This window comes from Festucalex cinctus, chromosome 8 (assembly GCF_051991245.1).
Source record: "Festucalex cinctus isolate MCC-2025b chromosome 8, RoL_Fcin_1.0, whole genome shotgun sequence".
NCBI classification, from domain to species: Eukaryota; Metazoa; Chordata; class Actinopteri; order Syngnathiformes; family Syngnathidae; genus Festucalex; species Festucalex cinctus.
This window is the reverse complement of record NC_135418.1, coordinates 29,558,822-29,576,389: the sequence shown is the minus strand read 5'-3', so window position 1 is coordinate 29,576,389 and position 17,568 is coordinate 29,558,822. Positions and strand designations below refer to the sequence as shown.

The window sequence follows — 17,568 nt, the reverse complement described above, 5'->3', positions numbered from 1 at the left end:
ACCATGACGTTTCCTGCAATATTCTTAAAACAACTGTTGCGATTATTTAACGTGTTTTAAACAGTAGCCCTCATCTTGTCATTTACAGTACGTACGTACATGATTTTTGACTCCCTCTGTCGGTGGTGTCCGTCGCTACATCTGATGATGCTGGGCCCCGCCCCCTCTGCTGCTACTTTTCTTCTTCGTTCTTCTCCGGTCTTCTTCGTTTCGTCTTCGCGCTTCCTCCTCGCCGTCATCGTTCTTCCGGGTTCGATCCTCCCACTCCTCCAGCCAACCAGCCAGCCAGTGTCTCCGGCGCTCCGCTCAACAAGTCCAAAGTTGTCAAGACTCGGGTTGAGGGATGTCCGCGTTGACGGGGAGCCCCCATCCGAGAGGGACGACGACGGCGTCATCTCGCCTGAAGATGTGACGTGCAAGACGGCAGCGTATTTCGTTTTATTTATTTATTTATTTTTAAACTTTGCTGGGGGGGGATTTCCGCCACCGGTTGGAAGCGAGTCGGCGGGCTAGCTGTTAGCCACCTAGCGCGCTAGCTGCTACTAGCTAGACAACCGACAGCGCCGCTTAGCCCGTTAGCCGCCCAGCGCGCGCTCGCTGGCGGACACTTTGGACCGGGGTTCGGGTGTTCGAACGTCCGGCGTGGAGTCGACCGGTAGCCGCCGGGAGCGTAGCATGGAGAACAAGGACAAGGTGCAGATGCGGAACCATCCTCGCAGGTAACTGGCGACCACGTCAGGTGACAACACTTAAAAATGGCCTTTTACGGGCTATATCATAAACTATATGTCATAGTTTTATTTTATCAAATGAATCGAATTTGGAATGAGTTTCGAACCCCAAAAACAATTTTTTAAATCCACCAGTGCCCAACCACAATTGTGCTGTAGGCCCTGAAAAAAAAAAATGTTTGTGTGTAATTAGTTATTTTGCTTGTTATATACATCACAATTATTTATTTCAACTCAAAAGTTTATTTATGTAGCGCTTTCAAACAGCCTGAAATGTCACAAAGCACTTTACATAACACAAAAAAAAACAAAAACATAACATAAAACATTAACACCAATACAAAACAATCACAACAAATGAACATTCTTCCATCCCTACATACGCTTTGATGTTTGAAGCAGTTTTTTAGATGAAAGAGGGCAGAATCAGTCTCCTTTCAGCAGTTGATTGTCTGATTTGGATTATTATCACATTTTTTACATGTAGTTTTTAAACTGCCACTTTTAAAGCATAAGCATCTATTCTGGAAAGTGGAAACTAGAGAGTACTGTACTTACACATTTTATTCAGTTTTTTATTTTTAATTGAACAATTATACACAAACAAACAAGGCACTTGACAGATGGATCATAATCATTACAGTATAATTAAACAGAACACATTTTATTAACTTATCAAGTCAAATTTGAAAACAATGAAAGTGACGAACATAGAAAAATATTTTTAATTAAAAAATAAAATCGACATGGGCAAGTAGTATCGATTAGGGATGTAATGATATCCAAACATCATGATACGATAATTATCACGATATCGTGGGGAGGTTGGTGGTACAAAAAGGTCACAATATTGTATACAAAAAATATATATATATATATATATTGTTAATATAATAAATTACATAAAATAATATAGTTTAATTGTTTTTTCGATTATTGTGTTTAGATTATATATATATATGTGTATATATGTGTGTGTGTGTGTGTGTTTATTGTGCTTTTGTACATAACTGCAATGAAAAATATGAAAATATCACGTATAAAAAATAGACTTAGACTTAGACTTGACTTTATTGATCCCTTTGGGATGGCTCCCTCTGTGAAATTTACATTTCCAGCAGCAATAACTCAACTCAACTTTATTTATAAAGCGCTTTAAGAACAGGCGTTGCTGTATACAAAGTGCTGTACGGAAACATCAGTTTTGCAGTAAACAAGAACAAAGCAAACATTTTGAAGTGTGAATACAGGGTTGTTTTTTTGTTTTGTTTTTTTACAAGTAAATACATTATACATCAGTGAACAGATAAGAAGTAGTGAATAAAGAGATAAATAAATACATAAATAAGTAGACTAAACATCAAACTCATACACACCACAAAAAACACTTCAAGTGGAGAAAATTGATTTTGATCTCTCGTGTGCGTGCATGGCAGGCAGCTGAAGAAACTGAGCGAGGACAGCCTGACCAAGCAGCCCGAGGAAGTGTTTGACGTCCTGGAGAAGTTGGGCGAAGGGTGAGGCTCGCTCGCTCGCTCGCTCGCTCTCTCTCTCTCTCTTCACTTCCTGTTTCACAACTTCCCGTCTGCTGCTGCGTGCGCGCGTGCAGGTCGTACGGCTGCGTGTTCAAGGCTCACTACCGGGAGACGGGCGAGATCGTGGCCATCAAGCAGGTGCCCGTCGAGTCGGACCTGCAGGAGATCATCAAGGAGATCTCCATCATGCAGCAGTGCAACAGGTGCATGCAAAAAAAAAAAAAAAAAAAGATATCGGAAAAATATTGGGGATGCGCGATCATTGCTATTTTCAACCCATACCGATAAAACGATCATTTAGAAAGCGCCGATGTCGATAAGCAAGTAAGCCAATCATTGTTTGCAATAGGGGTGGGAACATGTGGGTACCTCACGATGCGATACGATATGCGATACGAGGCTCACGATAATGATAATCTCACGATATGACAATACCGCCATGATCGATACATTGCTCAGGTCATAAATCCACGATAATCTACAATAAAACTAAAATAAATAAATCAATACAAATAAATTAATATTAATCATAATAATATAAATAATTAATACAAATAAAATAAATAATTAAATACATAAATAATAATAAAAATAATGTAAATATAATATATCTTATACTATAATATAATAATAAAATAAATAAAAAATATAATAATAAATAGTAGGAGTGTTAAAAAAATCGATTCGGCGATATATCGCGATACTACATCGCGCGATTCTCGAATCGATTCAATAATGGCAGAATCGATTTTTTTTTTTTTTTTTTTTTTTTTTTTTTAGGATTCACACCTTGAGCATGGAAGAATGTTATATGAACGGCACATTAAGCCTTAATATTTTTATTTTAATGCTGTTCAAACATGAAACAGATTACAACCTCTATAAGACTGAAATTTCAGATAAATAAATAATACATTTTCATATAAATCTTACACTCTACAAGCTTACTGATTAGTATTTTCTAAATATGAATGAAAAAAAATCGCAACAATCGACTTATAAATTCGTATCGGGATTAATCGGTATCGAATCGTGACCATTCGTATCGGGATTAATCGGTATCGAATCGAATCATGACCTGTGAATCGTGATACGAATCGAATCGTCAGGTACTAGGCAATTCACACCCCTAATAAATAGAATAAAAGTACTTTTTCTCAGACTAAAATCAAGACTAAAATGCTCGATTTATAGTCGACTAAAAATGGACTCAATAAAAATGGGACGAGGTTGACTAACTGTGATTAAAATTGAACAAGCGTGACTGAAACTGAGACTAAATTTAAAAATGGCGTATAAAATTAACACTCATCCAAAATGGACAACATTTGGAACAGTACTTTGCGGAAACAGCATGATTGATAATGTTTTCAATGTATTAAACATAAACAAGACATTTTACAACTACGTCTATAAATAATATGCTTCATGATGTTTGTTTAGTACAGGAGGAAACTTGTATATATATTTTTTATTAAAGAATTATAACATGATAATAGTTTCCATAAAAGGACAATTTAGGTTTGTATTCACGTACCAAGCAATGATTGATGTTCACAACAAGCATTTGTGTCCATAACTGCATGCAACCAACACGTTTCCATTTTGTAACTACCGTTACATGTGTGAGGATTTTTATTTACATTTTTTGTTCCTGTTTTTGTGTTCAGTCCACATGTGGTGCGCTACTACGGCAGCTACTTCAAGAACAGCGACCTGTGGATTGTCATGGAGTACTGCGGCGCCGGCTCCGTCTCCGACATCATACGCATACGCAGCAAGACGGTGAGATTCAACGGAAAGATTGATCCCGCCGCCGAGATATTGATCAAGCAGCATGCGATTGATTCATGTCGTTGATTCTTCGTCAGGCTCCGAGAAAAAGCAAACTCTTTGAAATCTCTTTTGATGGTGATTAGACTGACAAGCTGTATTAACTCATTGACTGGCAGCCATTTTGACTGAAGCAATCCCCCGTCACTGCCGGCTGTTTTACTGGATTTGGGCTGATTTTGCAAGGTTGTGTTCGAGTGCTCTGAAAACGTGGAACCGACCAAAAGAAAGATTAGTGTCTTGTCTTTCATTAGGAAAACAAAAAGTGTATTTCTCTTTTTTTTTTCCGTTTTGCAGCAATTAGCATCAGAATATAGCTAAGTTTCATCAGTTTTCACAAATCTATTCAAAATTGTAAGTAATTGAGCTTTTTTTTTTCTACATGGCTCTGGTTGATCTCTTTTGCTCTGCTGCCACCTGCTGGCCGTTTGTGTAATAACTAGCATCTCTGCAAGCGTTCTTTCCAGTTGAGAGGCTGCATCAAAGCCTTCTGTATGCTCTAGCATTAAAAAAACAAACAAACAAAAAAAACATAAATACGTCTTTGGGACACTTAAAACATAAAAAAAAAAAAAAACATATTTCCACATTATTGGGAGCAAATGAGTTAAAGAGCTAAAACTAATTAAAACTAACAGAACCACCCTGAAAACTAATGAAAACAAACAAACCTTAAAAAACATAACTCAAAAGGAACTAAAAAGTAACTGAAATGACAATTCCAAAACTTTAACAAACCCTGCTCGCTTTGATTTGAACCCGCTCGTGTTTTTGTTGTTGTTTCTGTTTGTTTGTTGTGCAGCTGAGCGAGGAGGAGATGGCCAGCATCCTCCAGTCGACGCTGAAGGGTTTGGAGTATCTTCACTTCATGCGCAAGATCCACCGCGACATCAAGGCGGGAAACATCCTGCTCAACGCGGAGGGACAAGCCAAGCTGGCCGACTTTGGCGTGGCCGGTCAGCTGACGGTCGGTCCGCCTTTGCTTTCGTCCCCGGTCGCCCCCGGTCGCGCCGCCGCCTCAACTTGTCTCTCCGGCAGGACACCATGGCCAAGAGGAACACGGTGATCGGGACGCCCTTCTGGATGGCGCCCGAGGTGATCCAGGAAATCGGCTACAACTGCGTGGCCGACATCTGGTCGCTGGGCATCACCGCCATCGAGATGGCCGAGGGGAAGCCGCCCTACGCCGACATCCACCCCATGCGGGTGAGTGAGGGAGGGAGGACCGCCCAAGACGGCCATCCGTCTTCCATAAAAAATAAATAAAAAATCAACTCTTTGACTGCCACACGTTATTGAAACCAAAAAAAAAACAAGCGATACTTGAACAATTTTCAGCAGTGAAAAAGTGAATATTTTGTACAGAACTTCATCATTAGTACCTTTCAAAAGTCATTTTTCGACTGACATTTTCAGCAGCAAAAAAGTTCATATTTTCTCTATAATGAATGTGGTAACTTCATTGTTTTTTCATGTACAATTAACACCTTTAAAAAGTCATTTTTCTACTGGCTGTCGACTGATGACATCAATTGGTTACGACGGCGTATTAGGGCCACATAGAATTTTTTAGATTTTTTTTTTTAGAGGGCGGGGTCAATATGACAAGAAAAAAAAAAGTGGCAAATTTGCCACTTTTTTTCTCGCCTTATTGCCCCCACCCTCTAAAAAAAAAAAAGTATATTTCTAAGCGGCCCTAATAGGCTGTAGTAGATTAAATCAATTGATAACCTTTTTTTTTTTTTTTTAAATAACAATTTAATTGCTATTGCGCGTTATTAAATTTGTTGCCATCAACGTTCATCTCAACCATTTGGTAGAAGCTCATATTATAAAAACTATGCTTATTGTGAATACTCAACTGAATTTTATTGATAAAGCAAGAAACCAAATTGTCTGAAAACAAAAGCAATCCAGTTTGTCCATTCCACAGTAACGCAAAATATATTTGACGGAGAATAACTTGAGTCTCGCTTCACAATTTTCAGAACCGAAAGAAATGTGCCAGTTGAGTTTGTGAAATGCGTCTTTTGTTGTTGCAGGCCATCTTCATGATCCCCACCAACCCTCCGCCCACGTTCCGCAACCCGGACGCGTGGTCGCCGCCGTTGCGCGACTTTGTCAGTCAGTGTTTGGTGAAGAACCCGGAGAAGAGGGCCACCGCCACGCAGCTGCTGCAGGTAGACGCAACTATTTAGTCAACAAAAAGAAAATCCGAAAAATGGATTTAAACCACATTTTAATGTGGTTTCAAAAAACTATAATGACAGCAGAAATGTCCTTGATTTTAGTCTTTGGTAATGAATCGAATGCACGAGCCTTTGAGGATGATTTGAAATGTGATTTTAAGAAATGATTTATTTTTATATGAACCGGAATAAGGACGTTTGAAGTGACGTCATCTTGCAACAGCCAATAGGTCGCTTGCACATCGTAATGCATCATGGGAATTTTTTCTTCGGGCGCCATATTGGGTGTCCGCCGGTTCACAAGGTACACTCGCGAGTTACACGGTAGAGCTTATCAACCTGATGTAATTTTCGCAGTATTTTCACGATTTACCGGAAGATCAAAAACAACGATACAGGCAGAAGGTGTCTCTGTGTGGCGGGATTGATCCTAATTACGTCCTGACCAAGGGTGATTTTTTTTTTGACGGAGAAAGCTTGCTGGCCAAATGTGACATCTCTGGACATCTTTCCCTACCTCGTGTTGACAACATGCTCCATAACACGCCAACAAATCCCTGGAGGCTTACAATTATTTTGTAAGCGGGTGGATACAGAGTGTAAACTTTAACATCGCATCAGAAGAAACGGTTGCTGTTGCACGTAAGTAAACCACATGGTGTTGGTAATTCTGCACACAAAAATGTTGATTTGTTCTCAGGCTTCCTGTTATTGTGTTTACATGCACAGCTAGGTTTACCTGATGTGGTTTTTCTAATCATTTTATAACAGGCAAATATGGCAGAGCGTATAAGAATAAAAAGTAACTATGCACAGCCTCCCAGTGGCTTAATTAAATTTAATGCTACCCTTTCACTAGTTACATGTTACTCAATCAACTTATTCTAAATGGTTAAGGTTAACCACTCTCAGAGGACGTATTTTTAGTTTCAGTTTCCAGTACAATAAAACGTGTTCATGGTAACTACTGAGCATACTGACAGCTTTTCTTATGATCTCACGGTTAAGGAGGCTGTCACAACACCCAATTTCTGTCTGGTGCCGGATGGCAACAATTCCCATCACTTGTCACGACAACACCAATAGTATTACCAGGTATGTATGGCTTTACTTTTTGTAGTTTCTTATTTAATTCTATGTTTCATATTTTCATTACAATGTTTGTAATATTTTCAGATTCAGGCACAGATGAGTTTAACTGGACGGACTTCTGCGACTTTGTGGTGTGGACAAAGTGTGATTGAGCGAGTCCACCCAGATCGCTCGTTTTGGCCAGAGTTTTTTTTTTCCCCCAAAGTCCCCTCCTTACCTGAACTGCTCGGGAGAGCATTTACTAGATCAGCAGTGGACTTCCAGTGTTCCTGCTCAGCCGCTGTCACCTACCACTTGCTCATGTACTTCAAAGATGCGGAATAAAGTAGTTTTTTGTGCTGCAGCAGATTGTAAAATCAAATGATATCACTTGAAGTGTGCCAATCTAGACTGCCAAAAGGACAGTGGTTTTGTGACAAGTGTGAAACAAGGATTATTGGGAAAACTGTAACACAGTACTGGTACTTGTCTTACATTAAACAAATTTAAAAGAGAGCAACTTTTTCCTCTGTACATAGTATAATGAAAGTCATTGCGTACCCCATCAACATTACATCATACCGTCATCTCAGGATGGTAGGCACCTGTGCTAAAATAAACTACATTAATTAACAGTTCAATTTTATCCCTGAAATTACATCTAATCATTATTCACTTCATTTTTTTGTGCTTTTAGAAATAATAGAGATTTATGCCATTACTTTAAGAGGGACCATATTGCACATTGAGTCAAATCCTGTCATTTGTATTATGTACAGCTTTGTAAACAAACCCAACAATAGAATTTGTATAATCGCTGCCTTTATTAGCTCCAAACAAACAAGTCGCATGTTGTCCTCCTCCAATGCTTTGATGCTCGTCTTCGTTTCCATCATGTCATTGGCAATCAAGTCGGTGTGGCATGAGATCCCTAAAGAAATAATAATAAAAAAAGATCACAAAAAAATACGGTACCAGTAATAGGTTTAATATAGTAAAGTAGTATAGTTTTTTTGTCAGTGTAAAAGAAATGTACACATTTTGTTGCATTTTTTAATGTATGAACATTGCTACAGGCAAATACTTATTTCTATAAACACTTCCAAATGTCTCTAAAATATAAGGTGCGTGTACACACACAAACAAAAACACATACATTCACTCATGCATACAATATATCATGTAATGAATTCTGAGTGGCATACCAGAGTCAATGATGTCAGCAGTACTTGAGGGTACAGGTTACTGGAGCCATCTGGCTGCATAACTGCAACAATCTCTGCCACTTCAAGTCGCCTTTTCTTTGCTTGTCTCTCCTGTGCACGTTCATATCTTGGCACCGACTGGGCTGAGACATAGATGATGTAACTTGGGACCCAACTTTAATGTTGGAGCTCAGTCGGGATGATTGGACAGAAAAACGGGCGCAGGGCGACCTGTTAAAATAAACAAATATATAAACAAATAAAATATGGAAAGACTGGTTATTTTGCCGCAGTAGGGTGGCCGTGAATAAGTTCTTTAGCATGATGTGTAGGCTACCGAATAAGTTCTTTAGCATGATGTGTAGGCTACCGGGGGTCTGTTTACTTGCATCACCCCCTTCTGTCTCTTTTTTCCAAGTTTACATTTTGCCACCAAAAAACATGTTATCGGCATTAAGAGCCCAAGACTAATCAATCCAATTTCAGCAGTAAACACTTTGCACTGGCACTACTTGGGTGAAAATGTTCGATGTTAGCTTTCGGCTAACGTCCGCTAGCCAGCTTGTACTACCGAACTTGCTTGCTCATGAATCCAAAACATAAGCAACTTGCCCATATATGGGCGGTCGAAACGTTATTAATCCTCATGCATTAAATAAAGGTAAACAAGCTTACCGCTCACAAAGTGATGGCTGCACACACGAGCCCAAAGTAACGACTTCCCTCCGGAGTCCGCACTCCTCTGTCTCCAGGCCCTGGTTCCTAATTATTTTCGGAATTCGGCAGAAAGGCCGACCATTTTCCCCCTGGGCTTTGTTCGAACAGCCAACGATGCAGCAACAATGTACCATTTTAAACGCAGAAAACAAACGTGATAGATACGTGTTAGACCGAATCGCTACGTAAATGGAGGCCACCCAGCATGGCGACTACGAGAAATCCGAGGCGGAAGTGACGACACGTGCAAGCGACCTATAGGAAAGCACCTTCAAATTACGTCGCTCGCCTGGTGTTTTCTAAATATTACGCACAAGTCATACTAAGGCCGTGCAATGAATCGAAATTCGATGACAGTTTCAATTATTGTACTCCACAATTACAAAATCAGCATAATCGTACACAAAAATAAAATATTAATACTAAATTTGAGTTGTTTAAATTATTTTTTATTTTTTAGATTTGTTCCTTTTTTTTTTTTTTTTTTTACATTTTAAAATAACTAATTAGATAAATCGTTTGGACCAAAAGGGACTTACATAATTATAATCTCTTAATATTTTTAAATATTTAAAAAAACGTATTGTTTTTCTACCAAAGAATAATCGTTTGAATAATCGTGATTTCAATTATTTACCAAAATAATTGTGATTATTTTTTCTATAATCGAGCAGCCCTAAGTCATATAGACTTAAAAAATAATAATAATAAATAAATAAAACTAACACCGAAACTTAACTAAAACTAAACTAAAACAAAGCATTTATTAAACAACTAAAACGAATAAAAACCCTGAAAACTAATTAAAACTAACTCTGTTTAAAAAAATCAATCAAAAGTAATTCAAAATAAAAAATTCCCAAACTATAATAACTCGAGCGTGTGTGTATGTGTTCCCCCCTCGCCCCCATCCCAGCACGCTTTCATCAAGGCGGCCAAGCCCAGCAGCATCCTGAGGTCGCTCATCAGCGACGCCATGGACATTAAAGCCAAACGGCAGCAGCAGGCGGCGGCGGCGGCGCACGACGACGACAACGACGATTCCGTACGTCTGCAACTTTTTACCAGCATTTCTTTGCGTTCCCCGCAAACGCCTTTGTTGCGCTCGCCAGCTCCGGGACGGCGCCGCGTCACGCCGAAGTGCGACTGCGCTTGGAGAACGTCAATTTAAAGCAGCCCAAATTTTGCATGTCGGCCCAACTTGCGCTCTCGATTTGTCCGCGTTCCAGGAGGAGGACGAGGTGGACCAGGGGACCATGGTGAGGGCGGGGCCGGGCCACTCGGCCACCGTGCGTTCCGTCGGCTCGCCGGGTGGCGCCGGACGACGACGCCGCCGCCATCACGATGACGACGACGACGACGAGGAGGAGGAAGAGGAGGAGATGGGAACCATGCGCTCCCAGCTGGGAACCATGATCATCAACTCGGACGACGATGACGACGATGGCGAGGAGGCGGGCACCATGAAAAGTAGGTCATCGTTAACATCGTTTTCGCTGCTTAATTGGACTTCTCACAATTTTCATTGCTTTGTCACTTTTGTACTCAGTCAAATCCGTTTTTCTCCCATAGTTGGATCAATCAATGTGCTCATGTGTAGAACGCGACAAATACTTGTTTTGAAAGGATTTGGCGTGCGACGATATATCGATATCGTGATACTTTGTCTCCCGATAGGTTATCAATACGAAAAAGGAAGAAAAAAAAAAAGTTATCAATACGCCTACGCCAAGTAGCAATATTTGTAGTGAACGAGAACGGCTCCATCGTTGATGACTTATTGGGCGATTCCTTGGCCGGCCACTAGGGGGAGCGCCTCATAAGAGTGGCGGGGAAATGGAAGCAAGTCTTCAGGCGAAGAAAACTCATCAGCGCTCTTTGACTTGTGTTTTTTGTGTCCAGCAACTGACTCACTTTTGCATACGTTTCGATGAAAAATGTGGATCATATCTTTTTCAATTTTAAAGTTTGAAAACATATTTTATGTTCAGACACAATTTCTGAGGATTAATGTTCATTTAATATTTAAGTCATTTTATTTATTTACTTTTGCAATGTTACACAAAAAAATTGTTAGTTTAAAAATTGAACAATTGACGAAGTGACTGACATGTTGCAAGTGTTTAAGAAAGACAGAAAGTTAAGAAGACATTTGTATGTGTTTAAAAAAAAAAAAAAATACACTAAATTATTGAGTGTGAAGAAGACACCAGTTTGAATATTGCGTTACAGTGATGGTACCAAAAGAAACGATTTTCTCATTGAAAAAAACGTCAGTTTATGTCTTGAGTAGTTTTATTGTAGATGATCGTGGATTTGTGACCTGGCCAATTTATTAATAATCACGGTCTCGTCATATCATGAGATAATCGTTATCGTGAGCCCCGTATCGCGTATCGCATGTCCGATTGTGCCGGTCGGTGCCCACCAACCGAGTGCAGGCCCCACATGAAGTCATGGTGGAGCATGTCTTCTCCCTAGCGGCCAGCAGAGGGCGCACTAACATCACTGACAATGGAAGTCGCATAACAGCAGGCAGCATCCTGCAGAAACGCTTGCAAACGGCCACTTGGACCGCAGTGAATGGAAAAGTTGAGGAGAGAATTGCTTTTTTTCAAAATTGCTTTTATCCGGCGTCCGTCCGACAATCGGTTGCCGTCGGCCCTCGATGACGTTTCAATCATGAGTTCATATTTCGAGTTGATGATTGAATGACGCATTTAAGAAAGTAGGACGTCTGCATAGTTTGTGTTTTTGCGTCAGCAGAATAAAATCAAATTGAAGATCTGACGTTTTCTGGCCTTTATATTTTGCAAAAAAAAAAAAGAATCAATGCCGATTGATCGTTTTTGACAGTCACGGGCCACTTTTAAACCCGATGACAATCCTCAATTGACTGAAATTGAAAGTCAAGAGATTGAAAAAAGACGTAAGCGAACACCTCCAAGCTGCAAGGGAGACTTTTTATTTTTTTTTATTTTTTTTTTTTTTTTTTGTCTTTCCTGCTCGTTCCCAACAAGGACATATTTGCTTTCACTCAATTGAGTCCCGGAATGCTGGAAAAGGGAAGACGATCTGCTGCCGACTGGACATTTAGTCAATAAGGTCGCAGCATTTGTCCACAACGCGACTCGTGCTCGCTCATTTTGAGTCCGACCAACATATCGGTGCGGGCTGGCAAGATTTTCATTGATTGAGTTGATTGTTTTAGGTGCAAATTTGGGTTTTAATGGTGGTTTTCGAGATTAAGCACTTTACTGGAGCCGTGTTTTTAATTTTGTTGTATTTATCTATTTACAATGACAATAAAGGTATTCAATTCAATTCAATTCAATTCAAATGATTGAAAAGTCGAGAGAGACCGATTATCGGCTGGGCTGATATTCAGCATTTTGAGAAATAATGGCATCAGCCATTTTGAAGAATCATATGGCCTATAATAGATCCATTAAAAAAAAAAAAAAAAGTGTAAACGTCAGGGACCTAATTTAAATGTAAATAAAAAAAAATAAAATTAGCATTTATTTTCATTTTTGTCGACACTGGGAACTCTCTGCATCTTCTGTTTTTGGTTAAAATTAAAACTAAGATAAAATGTAATATTTTGAAATTTTGGAAGCCTTTATTTTGTGTATAGAACACAATTGTTTTGATTGAACTTTTGAAAACATGTTACTGCTCCTGGAAGATCCCAGAACTTGTTAGATTTGAAAAAAGATGTTTATTGACTAAGATAAAAAAAAACAAAAAAAATAAAAAATCCCAATATTTTACTAACCCTAAAAGTTGGTATCGGTATCGCCCCCCCCAAAAAAACAAAAAACAAAAAACGTATCAGTCTATCTCTATTGAAAAGTGTCTCTGATATGACATTGGTTGACTTCCCTTTGGAAACTTTTCGCCTTCACAAGCTCGTAGAGAACAAGACGAACAGCCAACGTCATTCCAAATCCAAATTTGACTTTTAGTATTATTTATTATTGAAACGCAAATTTGGAAGAATGTCCAAATGATCATTTTGCGTCAATATGATGTGGAGAAGAGCAATTCCCAGATGGACTTTTCTTGTTCTTTTTCTTTATTTTTGGTGCGCCTGCCCGGACGCGTCTGACGGGAATCGGCGAGCTGCGATTGAAGCAGCGTAACTCGATCTGCACGACTATTTCTGGCCTCCCGTTATCAAGTTGTAACCCGAGCGTCATTTCACCGCATCACACGGCCGCACTTTTATTATCCGTTCGCGTGTTGAAATGTACTTTTCGATGCCAAGTTGAGCTTATCATACGTTTTTTGTGGGTTGCACGTGCACTCGCGTGTTGAAATGCAGCTCACCTCTCACAGAAAAGTAGCAAATCGCTTTTATTAGGCCTTGTCCAGACACCAAAAATCCGATTCTGAGCCCATCGCGATTCAAAACTCTTTTGTAGTCGCACATGAAATCCAAAATCCATTTTTGTGGGAATCAACTTGACCTTGAAAGCAATCCAAGATTTATAAGTCCTTTTCCAGTATTGGATTGTGTATCAAGAATAAAAGTGCAAAAATCTGGCATTTATTCCCTGAATTTTCTTTGAAACCGATTAAAGAGATACTTGACTTATTTAGCCGTTTTTGGCAGTCAAACATGAATATTTTGCCTATAATAAATTGAATATTTTTTATTATTTTTCATGTACAATGAGTATCTTTAAAAACACATTTGGCAACTTGCCGTCAACTGAAAATGACATCACAGGGGCTCGGGTAACCAATCACAGCGCAGCTTGTGAATGTCACATGACCAAACCTAGAAAACAGGTGAACCCGAAATAAGACGTTTGGATCAAAAATGGATGTTTAAACATCGATATGTTGAATCGATACGAGAATGGAATGCCAGTAAGCCATCGGTGCGTAATCGTCTTTGGTTTTGACGGCATGTTTTGTGCGCTTTTTGCGCGTTTGCCAGGGACGGACGAGGCGTCGCCGCCCGCCAAGCCGTCCTTCTTGGAATACTTTGAGCAAAAGGAGAAGGAGGCCGGCAGTCAAAATGGAGGACGCGGCGGAGGAGAGGAGCGCAAAGTGCTGGCGGACGCCGATTTGGACATGGTGAGTGGCGCTCTGCTTTTTTTTTTTTTTTTTTGTTTTTTTTGTGTTCCCGCTGTTGCGTTTCTCAAATAATCAAAAAGCACATCTTGTGCGCTAGTGTTAATTTTATCCACCATTTTGAAATTTGGTTTCAGTTTTAGTCGCGTTAGTTTATATTAGGGGTGTGAATTGCCTAGTACCTGACGATTCGATTCGTATCACGATTCACAGGTCACGATTCGATTCGATACCGATTAATCCCGATACGAATTTATAAGTCGATTGTTGCGATTTTTTTTCATTCAAATTTAGAAAATACTAATCAGTAAGCTTGTAGAGTGTAAGATTTATATGAAAATGTATTATTTATTTATCTGAAATTTCAGTCTTATAGAGGTTGTAATCTGTTTCATGTTTGAACAGCATTAAAATAAAATATTAAGGCTTAATGTTCCGTTCATATAACATTCTTCCATGCTCATGGTGTGAATCCTAACCCGAAGTCAGACGTTTTGTTGAATATTTTGCCATTAAAAATGGAAGTTTAAAAATCGATTCACACACACACACACACAAAAAAAAGGCAATGATGATAAGACGTTGAATCGGTAAGACTACCGAATGAACAATTCTGAGCTCTTAAAAAAAAAAAAAAAAAAAAAAAAAAAAAAAAAAAAAAAAAAAAAAAAAAAAAAGATTTTTTTTATTGAATCGATTCGAGAATCGTGCGATGTAGTATCGCGATATATCGCCGAATCGATTTTTTTTTTTTTAACACCCCTAGTTGATATTATAGTTAGTCAACCTCATCCAGTTTTGATTTAGTCCATAAACTATAAATCAAGCATTTTTTTAGTCCAACAAAACAAGTTTTAGTCAACAAAAATGTTTTAGTCTTGTTTAAGACAAAAAATTATGTTGAACATTTCCGATGTAAAACACATCAAATTTTCTCTCATCTTTTTGATGAAAAACAACTTAACAGCAAGTTTATTTTAGTGAAGTAAAACAAATGAAAATTCAACAAACAGTTTCGGTAACAAAATCGAATAAAAACGAAAATGCTTTTGAAAAAAATGAAAACGAACTGAAACTACATTTTATGTTTACAAAACTAAAACTGAACAATAATTATAGCAAAAAAAATGTCCTTTGTTTTCGTCTTTGGTAATTCATTTTAATGCCTTTGGGGATGATTTGAAATGTGATTTTTAGTCGATTTATTTTGATATGAACCGCAATACGGACGTTTGAAAGTGTGTCTCAAACTAAACTCAAATAAAGCATTTATCAAAGAACTAAAACTAATAAAAACGAACAGAACCACCCGGAAAACTAACTAAATAAAAAAAAAAAAAAAAAAACTAACTCAAAAGAAAAAATTCTAAAACTATAACTAGCCCTGTTCCTGCCAATATCGGTGGCTCAGGCTTGAGGTGGCCTCCTCTGAATTTTGTACACAGGAAAAACCCTGTCTTAGTTTGGCTAAAATGGCTCGACAGGTCCAAAAAAACAAACGTATTGCAAGATGATATGGCACTGACGGAAGTATGACGTGTTTGTTTGCCAGGTGAGCTCGTGGTCGGTGGAGGAGCTGCGCGTGCGTCTGGCCGCGTTGGACCCGCAGATGGAGCAAGAGATGGAGGAGATCCGCCAGCGCTACCAAGCCAAGCGCAAACCCATCCTGGACGCCATCCAGGCCAAGAGGAGGCGGCAGCAGCAGCACAACAACAACTCGTGAGGAGGGGGCGGGGCCAAGTCACCATCAGGTAACAAAAAAAAGAAACAAGTCATTTGTGTTTGCCAGTACTTGAAAGCACCAATCAAGACGTTTTGTGGCCTTGTCGTCGCCGCGACGTCTTTTTTTTTTTTTTTTTTTGTGGGGACACAAATTTGGATTTTCCTAATCATACCTCAACTTTGGCCTTTTGGACTCATCCGATCAAATTGTTTATTTTAGGATTTTTCAACTTTGTTCGCCAGCCATCTTGGAAAATGGCGACGGCGGCCATCTTGCCTTCAGGAAGCCGATGTGGCTTGATTGATTGATTGATTGATTGATTGCACCACTTTTCCTTTTTGCTGCTCTTGCTGCTTGCTGGTTTTTGGTTCGTTTGGGACTCTTCGGAAGCTCCTCGGGGTGAAAACGGCGGCAACATCACTTCCTGTTACTGTCTTACATTTGTTGACCGACATCCTCTTGGGACTTTTTTCTTCATTTTTGCGGGGTTAATCGTTCTACGGAAGCGTATTGCATTCACTTGAAAAAAACAACAAAAAGGGAACTACTGTTAGTCAAAAGCACTGGATGAGAAAACGCTGTTTTTTAATGTTTTGTTTCGTTTCGTTTCGTTTCGTTTCGTTTCGTTTCGTTTCGTTTCGTTTCGTTTCGTTTCGTTTCGTTTCGTTTCGTTTCGTTTCGTTTCGTTTCGTTTCGTTTTGTTTTGTTTTGTTTTGTTTTGTTTTGTTTTGTTTTGTTTTGTTTTGTTTTGTTTTGTTTTGTTTTGTTTCGTTTCGTTTCATTTCGTTTTGTTTTGTTTTCCGGCAAACTGTCTGAAACTGGAGGCAAAATGCAAACAATCGAGTTTGGATTTTCAGGGAAAGTTGAGTGTGGCGCATCGTCGTCGCAATCTCGTGCCCAAAAAGTTCCAATTTTGGCCACTTGGCTTTTAATTGGACTTTTTTGTCGGTCGATTTGCCGACAGCGGAGAGCTGACGACGTCGATTGATTTGCTGGTTGACTGATTGATTCGATTATTTAATTGCTTGCTTGTCAGTTGGCTGATTGGTCAGTTGGTTATCGAGTTGATTGGTTGCTCGATGACTGAATGCGTCGGTTGATGTGCTTGTTGGTGCACTAGTTAGTTAATTGATCGAATCCACCAAGCAACCAATCGACTGACTGACCAGCTCCCAACCAATGAATTGACAAACCGACCAATGACTGAACAAGATTGCTCGCCAATCAGTTGAATTCCAGATGAAACTTTCCACTTTTTTTTTTTTTTCAATGTACACCAAACGTCACACAAGTGACGCAACATTCCGTTTTTGTTTTTGTTTTTTTGTTTTTTTTGTTTCTTGATGTTTTGTCAACAAATGTTGGCAGCAAGTGCTTACAAGTCTTTTTTTTTTTTTATGATTTTTTTTCATTTGAATGTTTTGTTGCCTAAGAGTTGCTGTATTTAAATTGTCAACAAAATAAAGACAAAAAAAGTCT

General features: G+C 39.1%; 1 protein-coding gene across 2 annotated transcripts; it reads left to right on the top strand.

Annotated features, from left to right (window-relative positions):
* Positions 1-115: 115 nt before the first annotated feature.
* Positions 116-17,567, top strand: LOC144023259 (serine/threonine-protein kinase 4-like). Of its 2 annotated transcripts, XM_077528486.1 has the most exons (12): positions 116-719; positions 2,168-2,248; positions 2,341-2,469; positions 3,937-4,051; positions 4,902-5,066; positions 5,138-5,305; positions 6,142-6,279; positions 10,198-10,326; positions 10,511-10,751; positions 14,230-14,369; positions 15,919-16,117; positions 16,309-17,567. In XM_077528486.1, exons 1-11 carry the CDS (start codon positions 676-678, stop codon positions 16,087-16,089), a joined length of 1,521 nt encoding a protein of 506 aa, XP_077384612.1. In that variant the 5' UTR covers positions 116-675; the 3' UTR covers positions 16,090-16,117; positions 16,309-17,567. The 2 variants fall into 2 exon arrangements, with proteins under 2 accessions (XP_077384612.1, XP_077384611.1); XM_077528485.1 differs by having other exon boundaries at positions 117-719; positions 15,919-17,567.
* Position 17,568: the final 1 nt, after the last annotated feature.

Bases quoted from the DNA above. Each gene is read 5' to 3' on its own strand.
- LOC144023259 (XM_077528486.1), top strand. From the start codon at position 676: ATGGAGAACAAGGACAAGGTGCAGATGCGGAACCATCCTCGCAG. The intron at 720-2,167 runs GTAACTGGCGAC...CGTGCATGGCAG, and splicing joins ATGCGGAACCATCCTCGCAG to GCAGCTGAAGAAACTGAGCG. The intron at 2,470-3,936 runs GTGCATGCAAAA...TTTTGTGTTCAG, and splicing joins ATCATGCAGCAGTGCAACAG to TCCACATGTGGTGCGCTACT.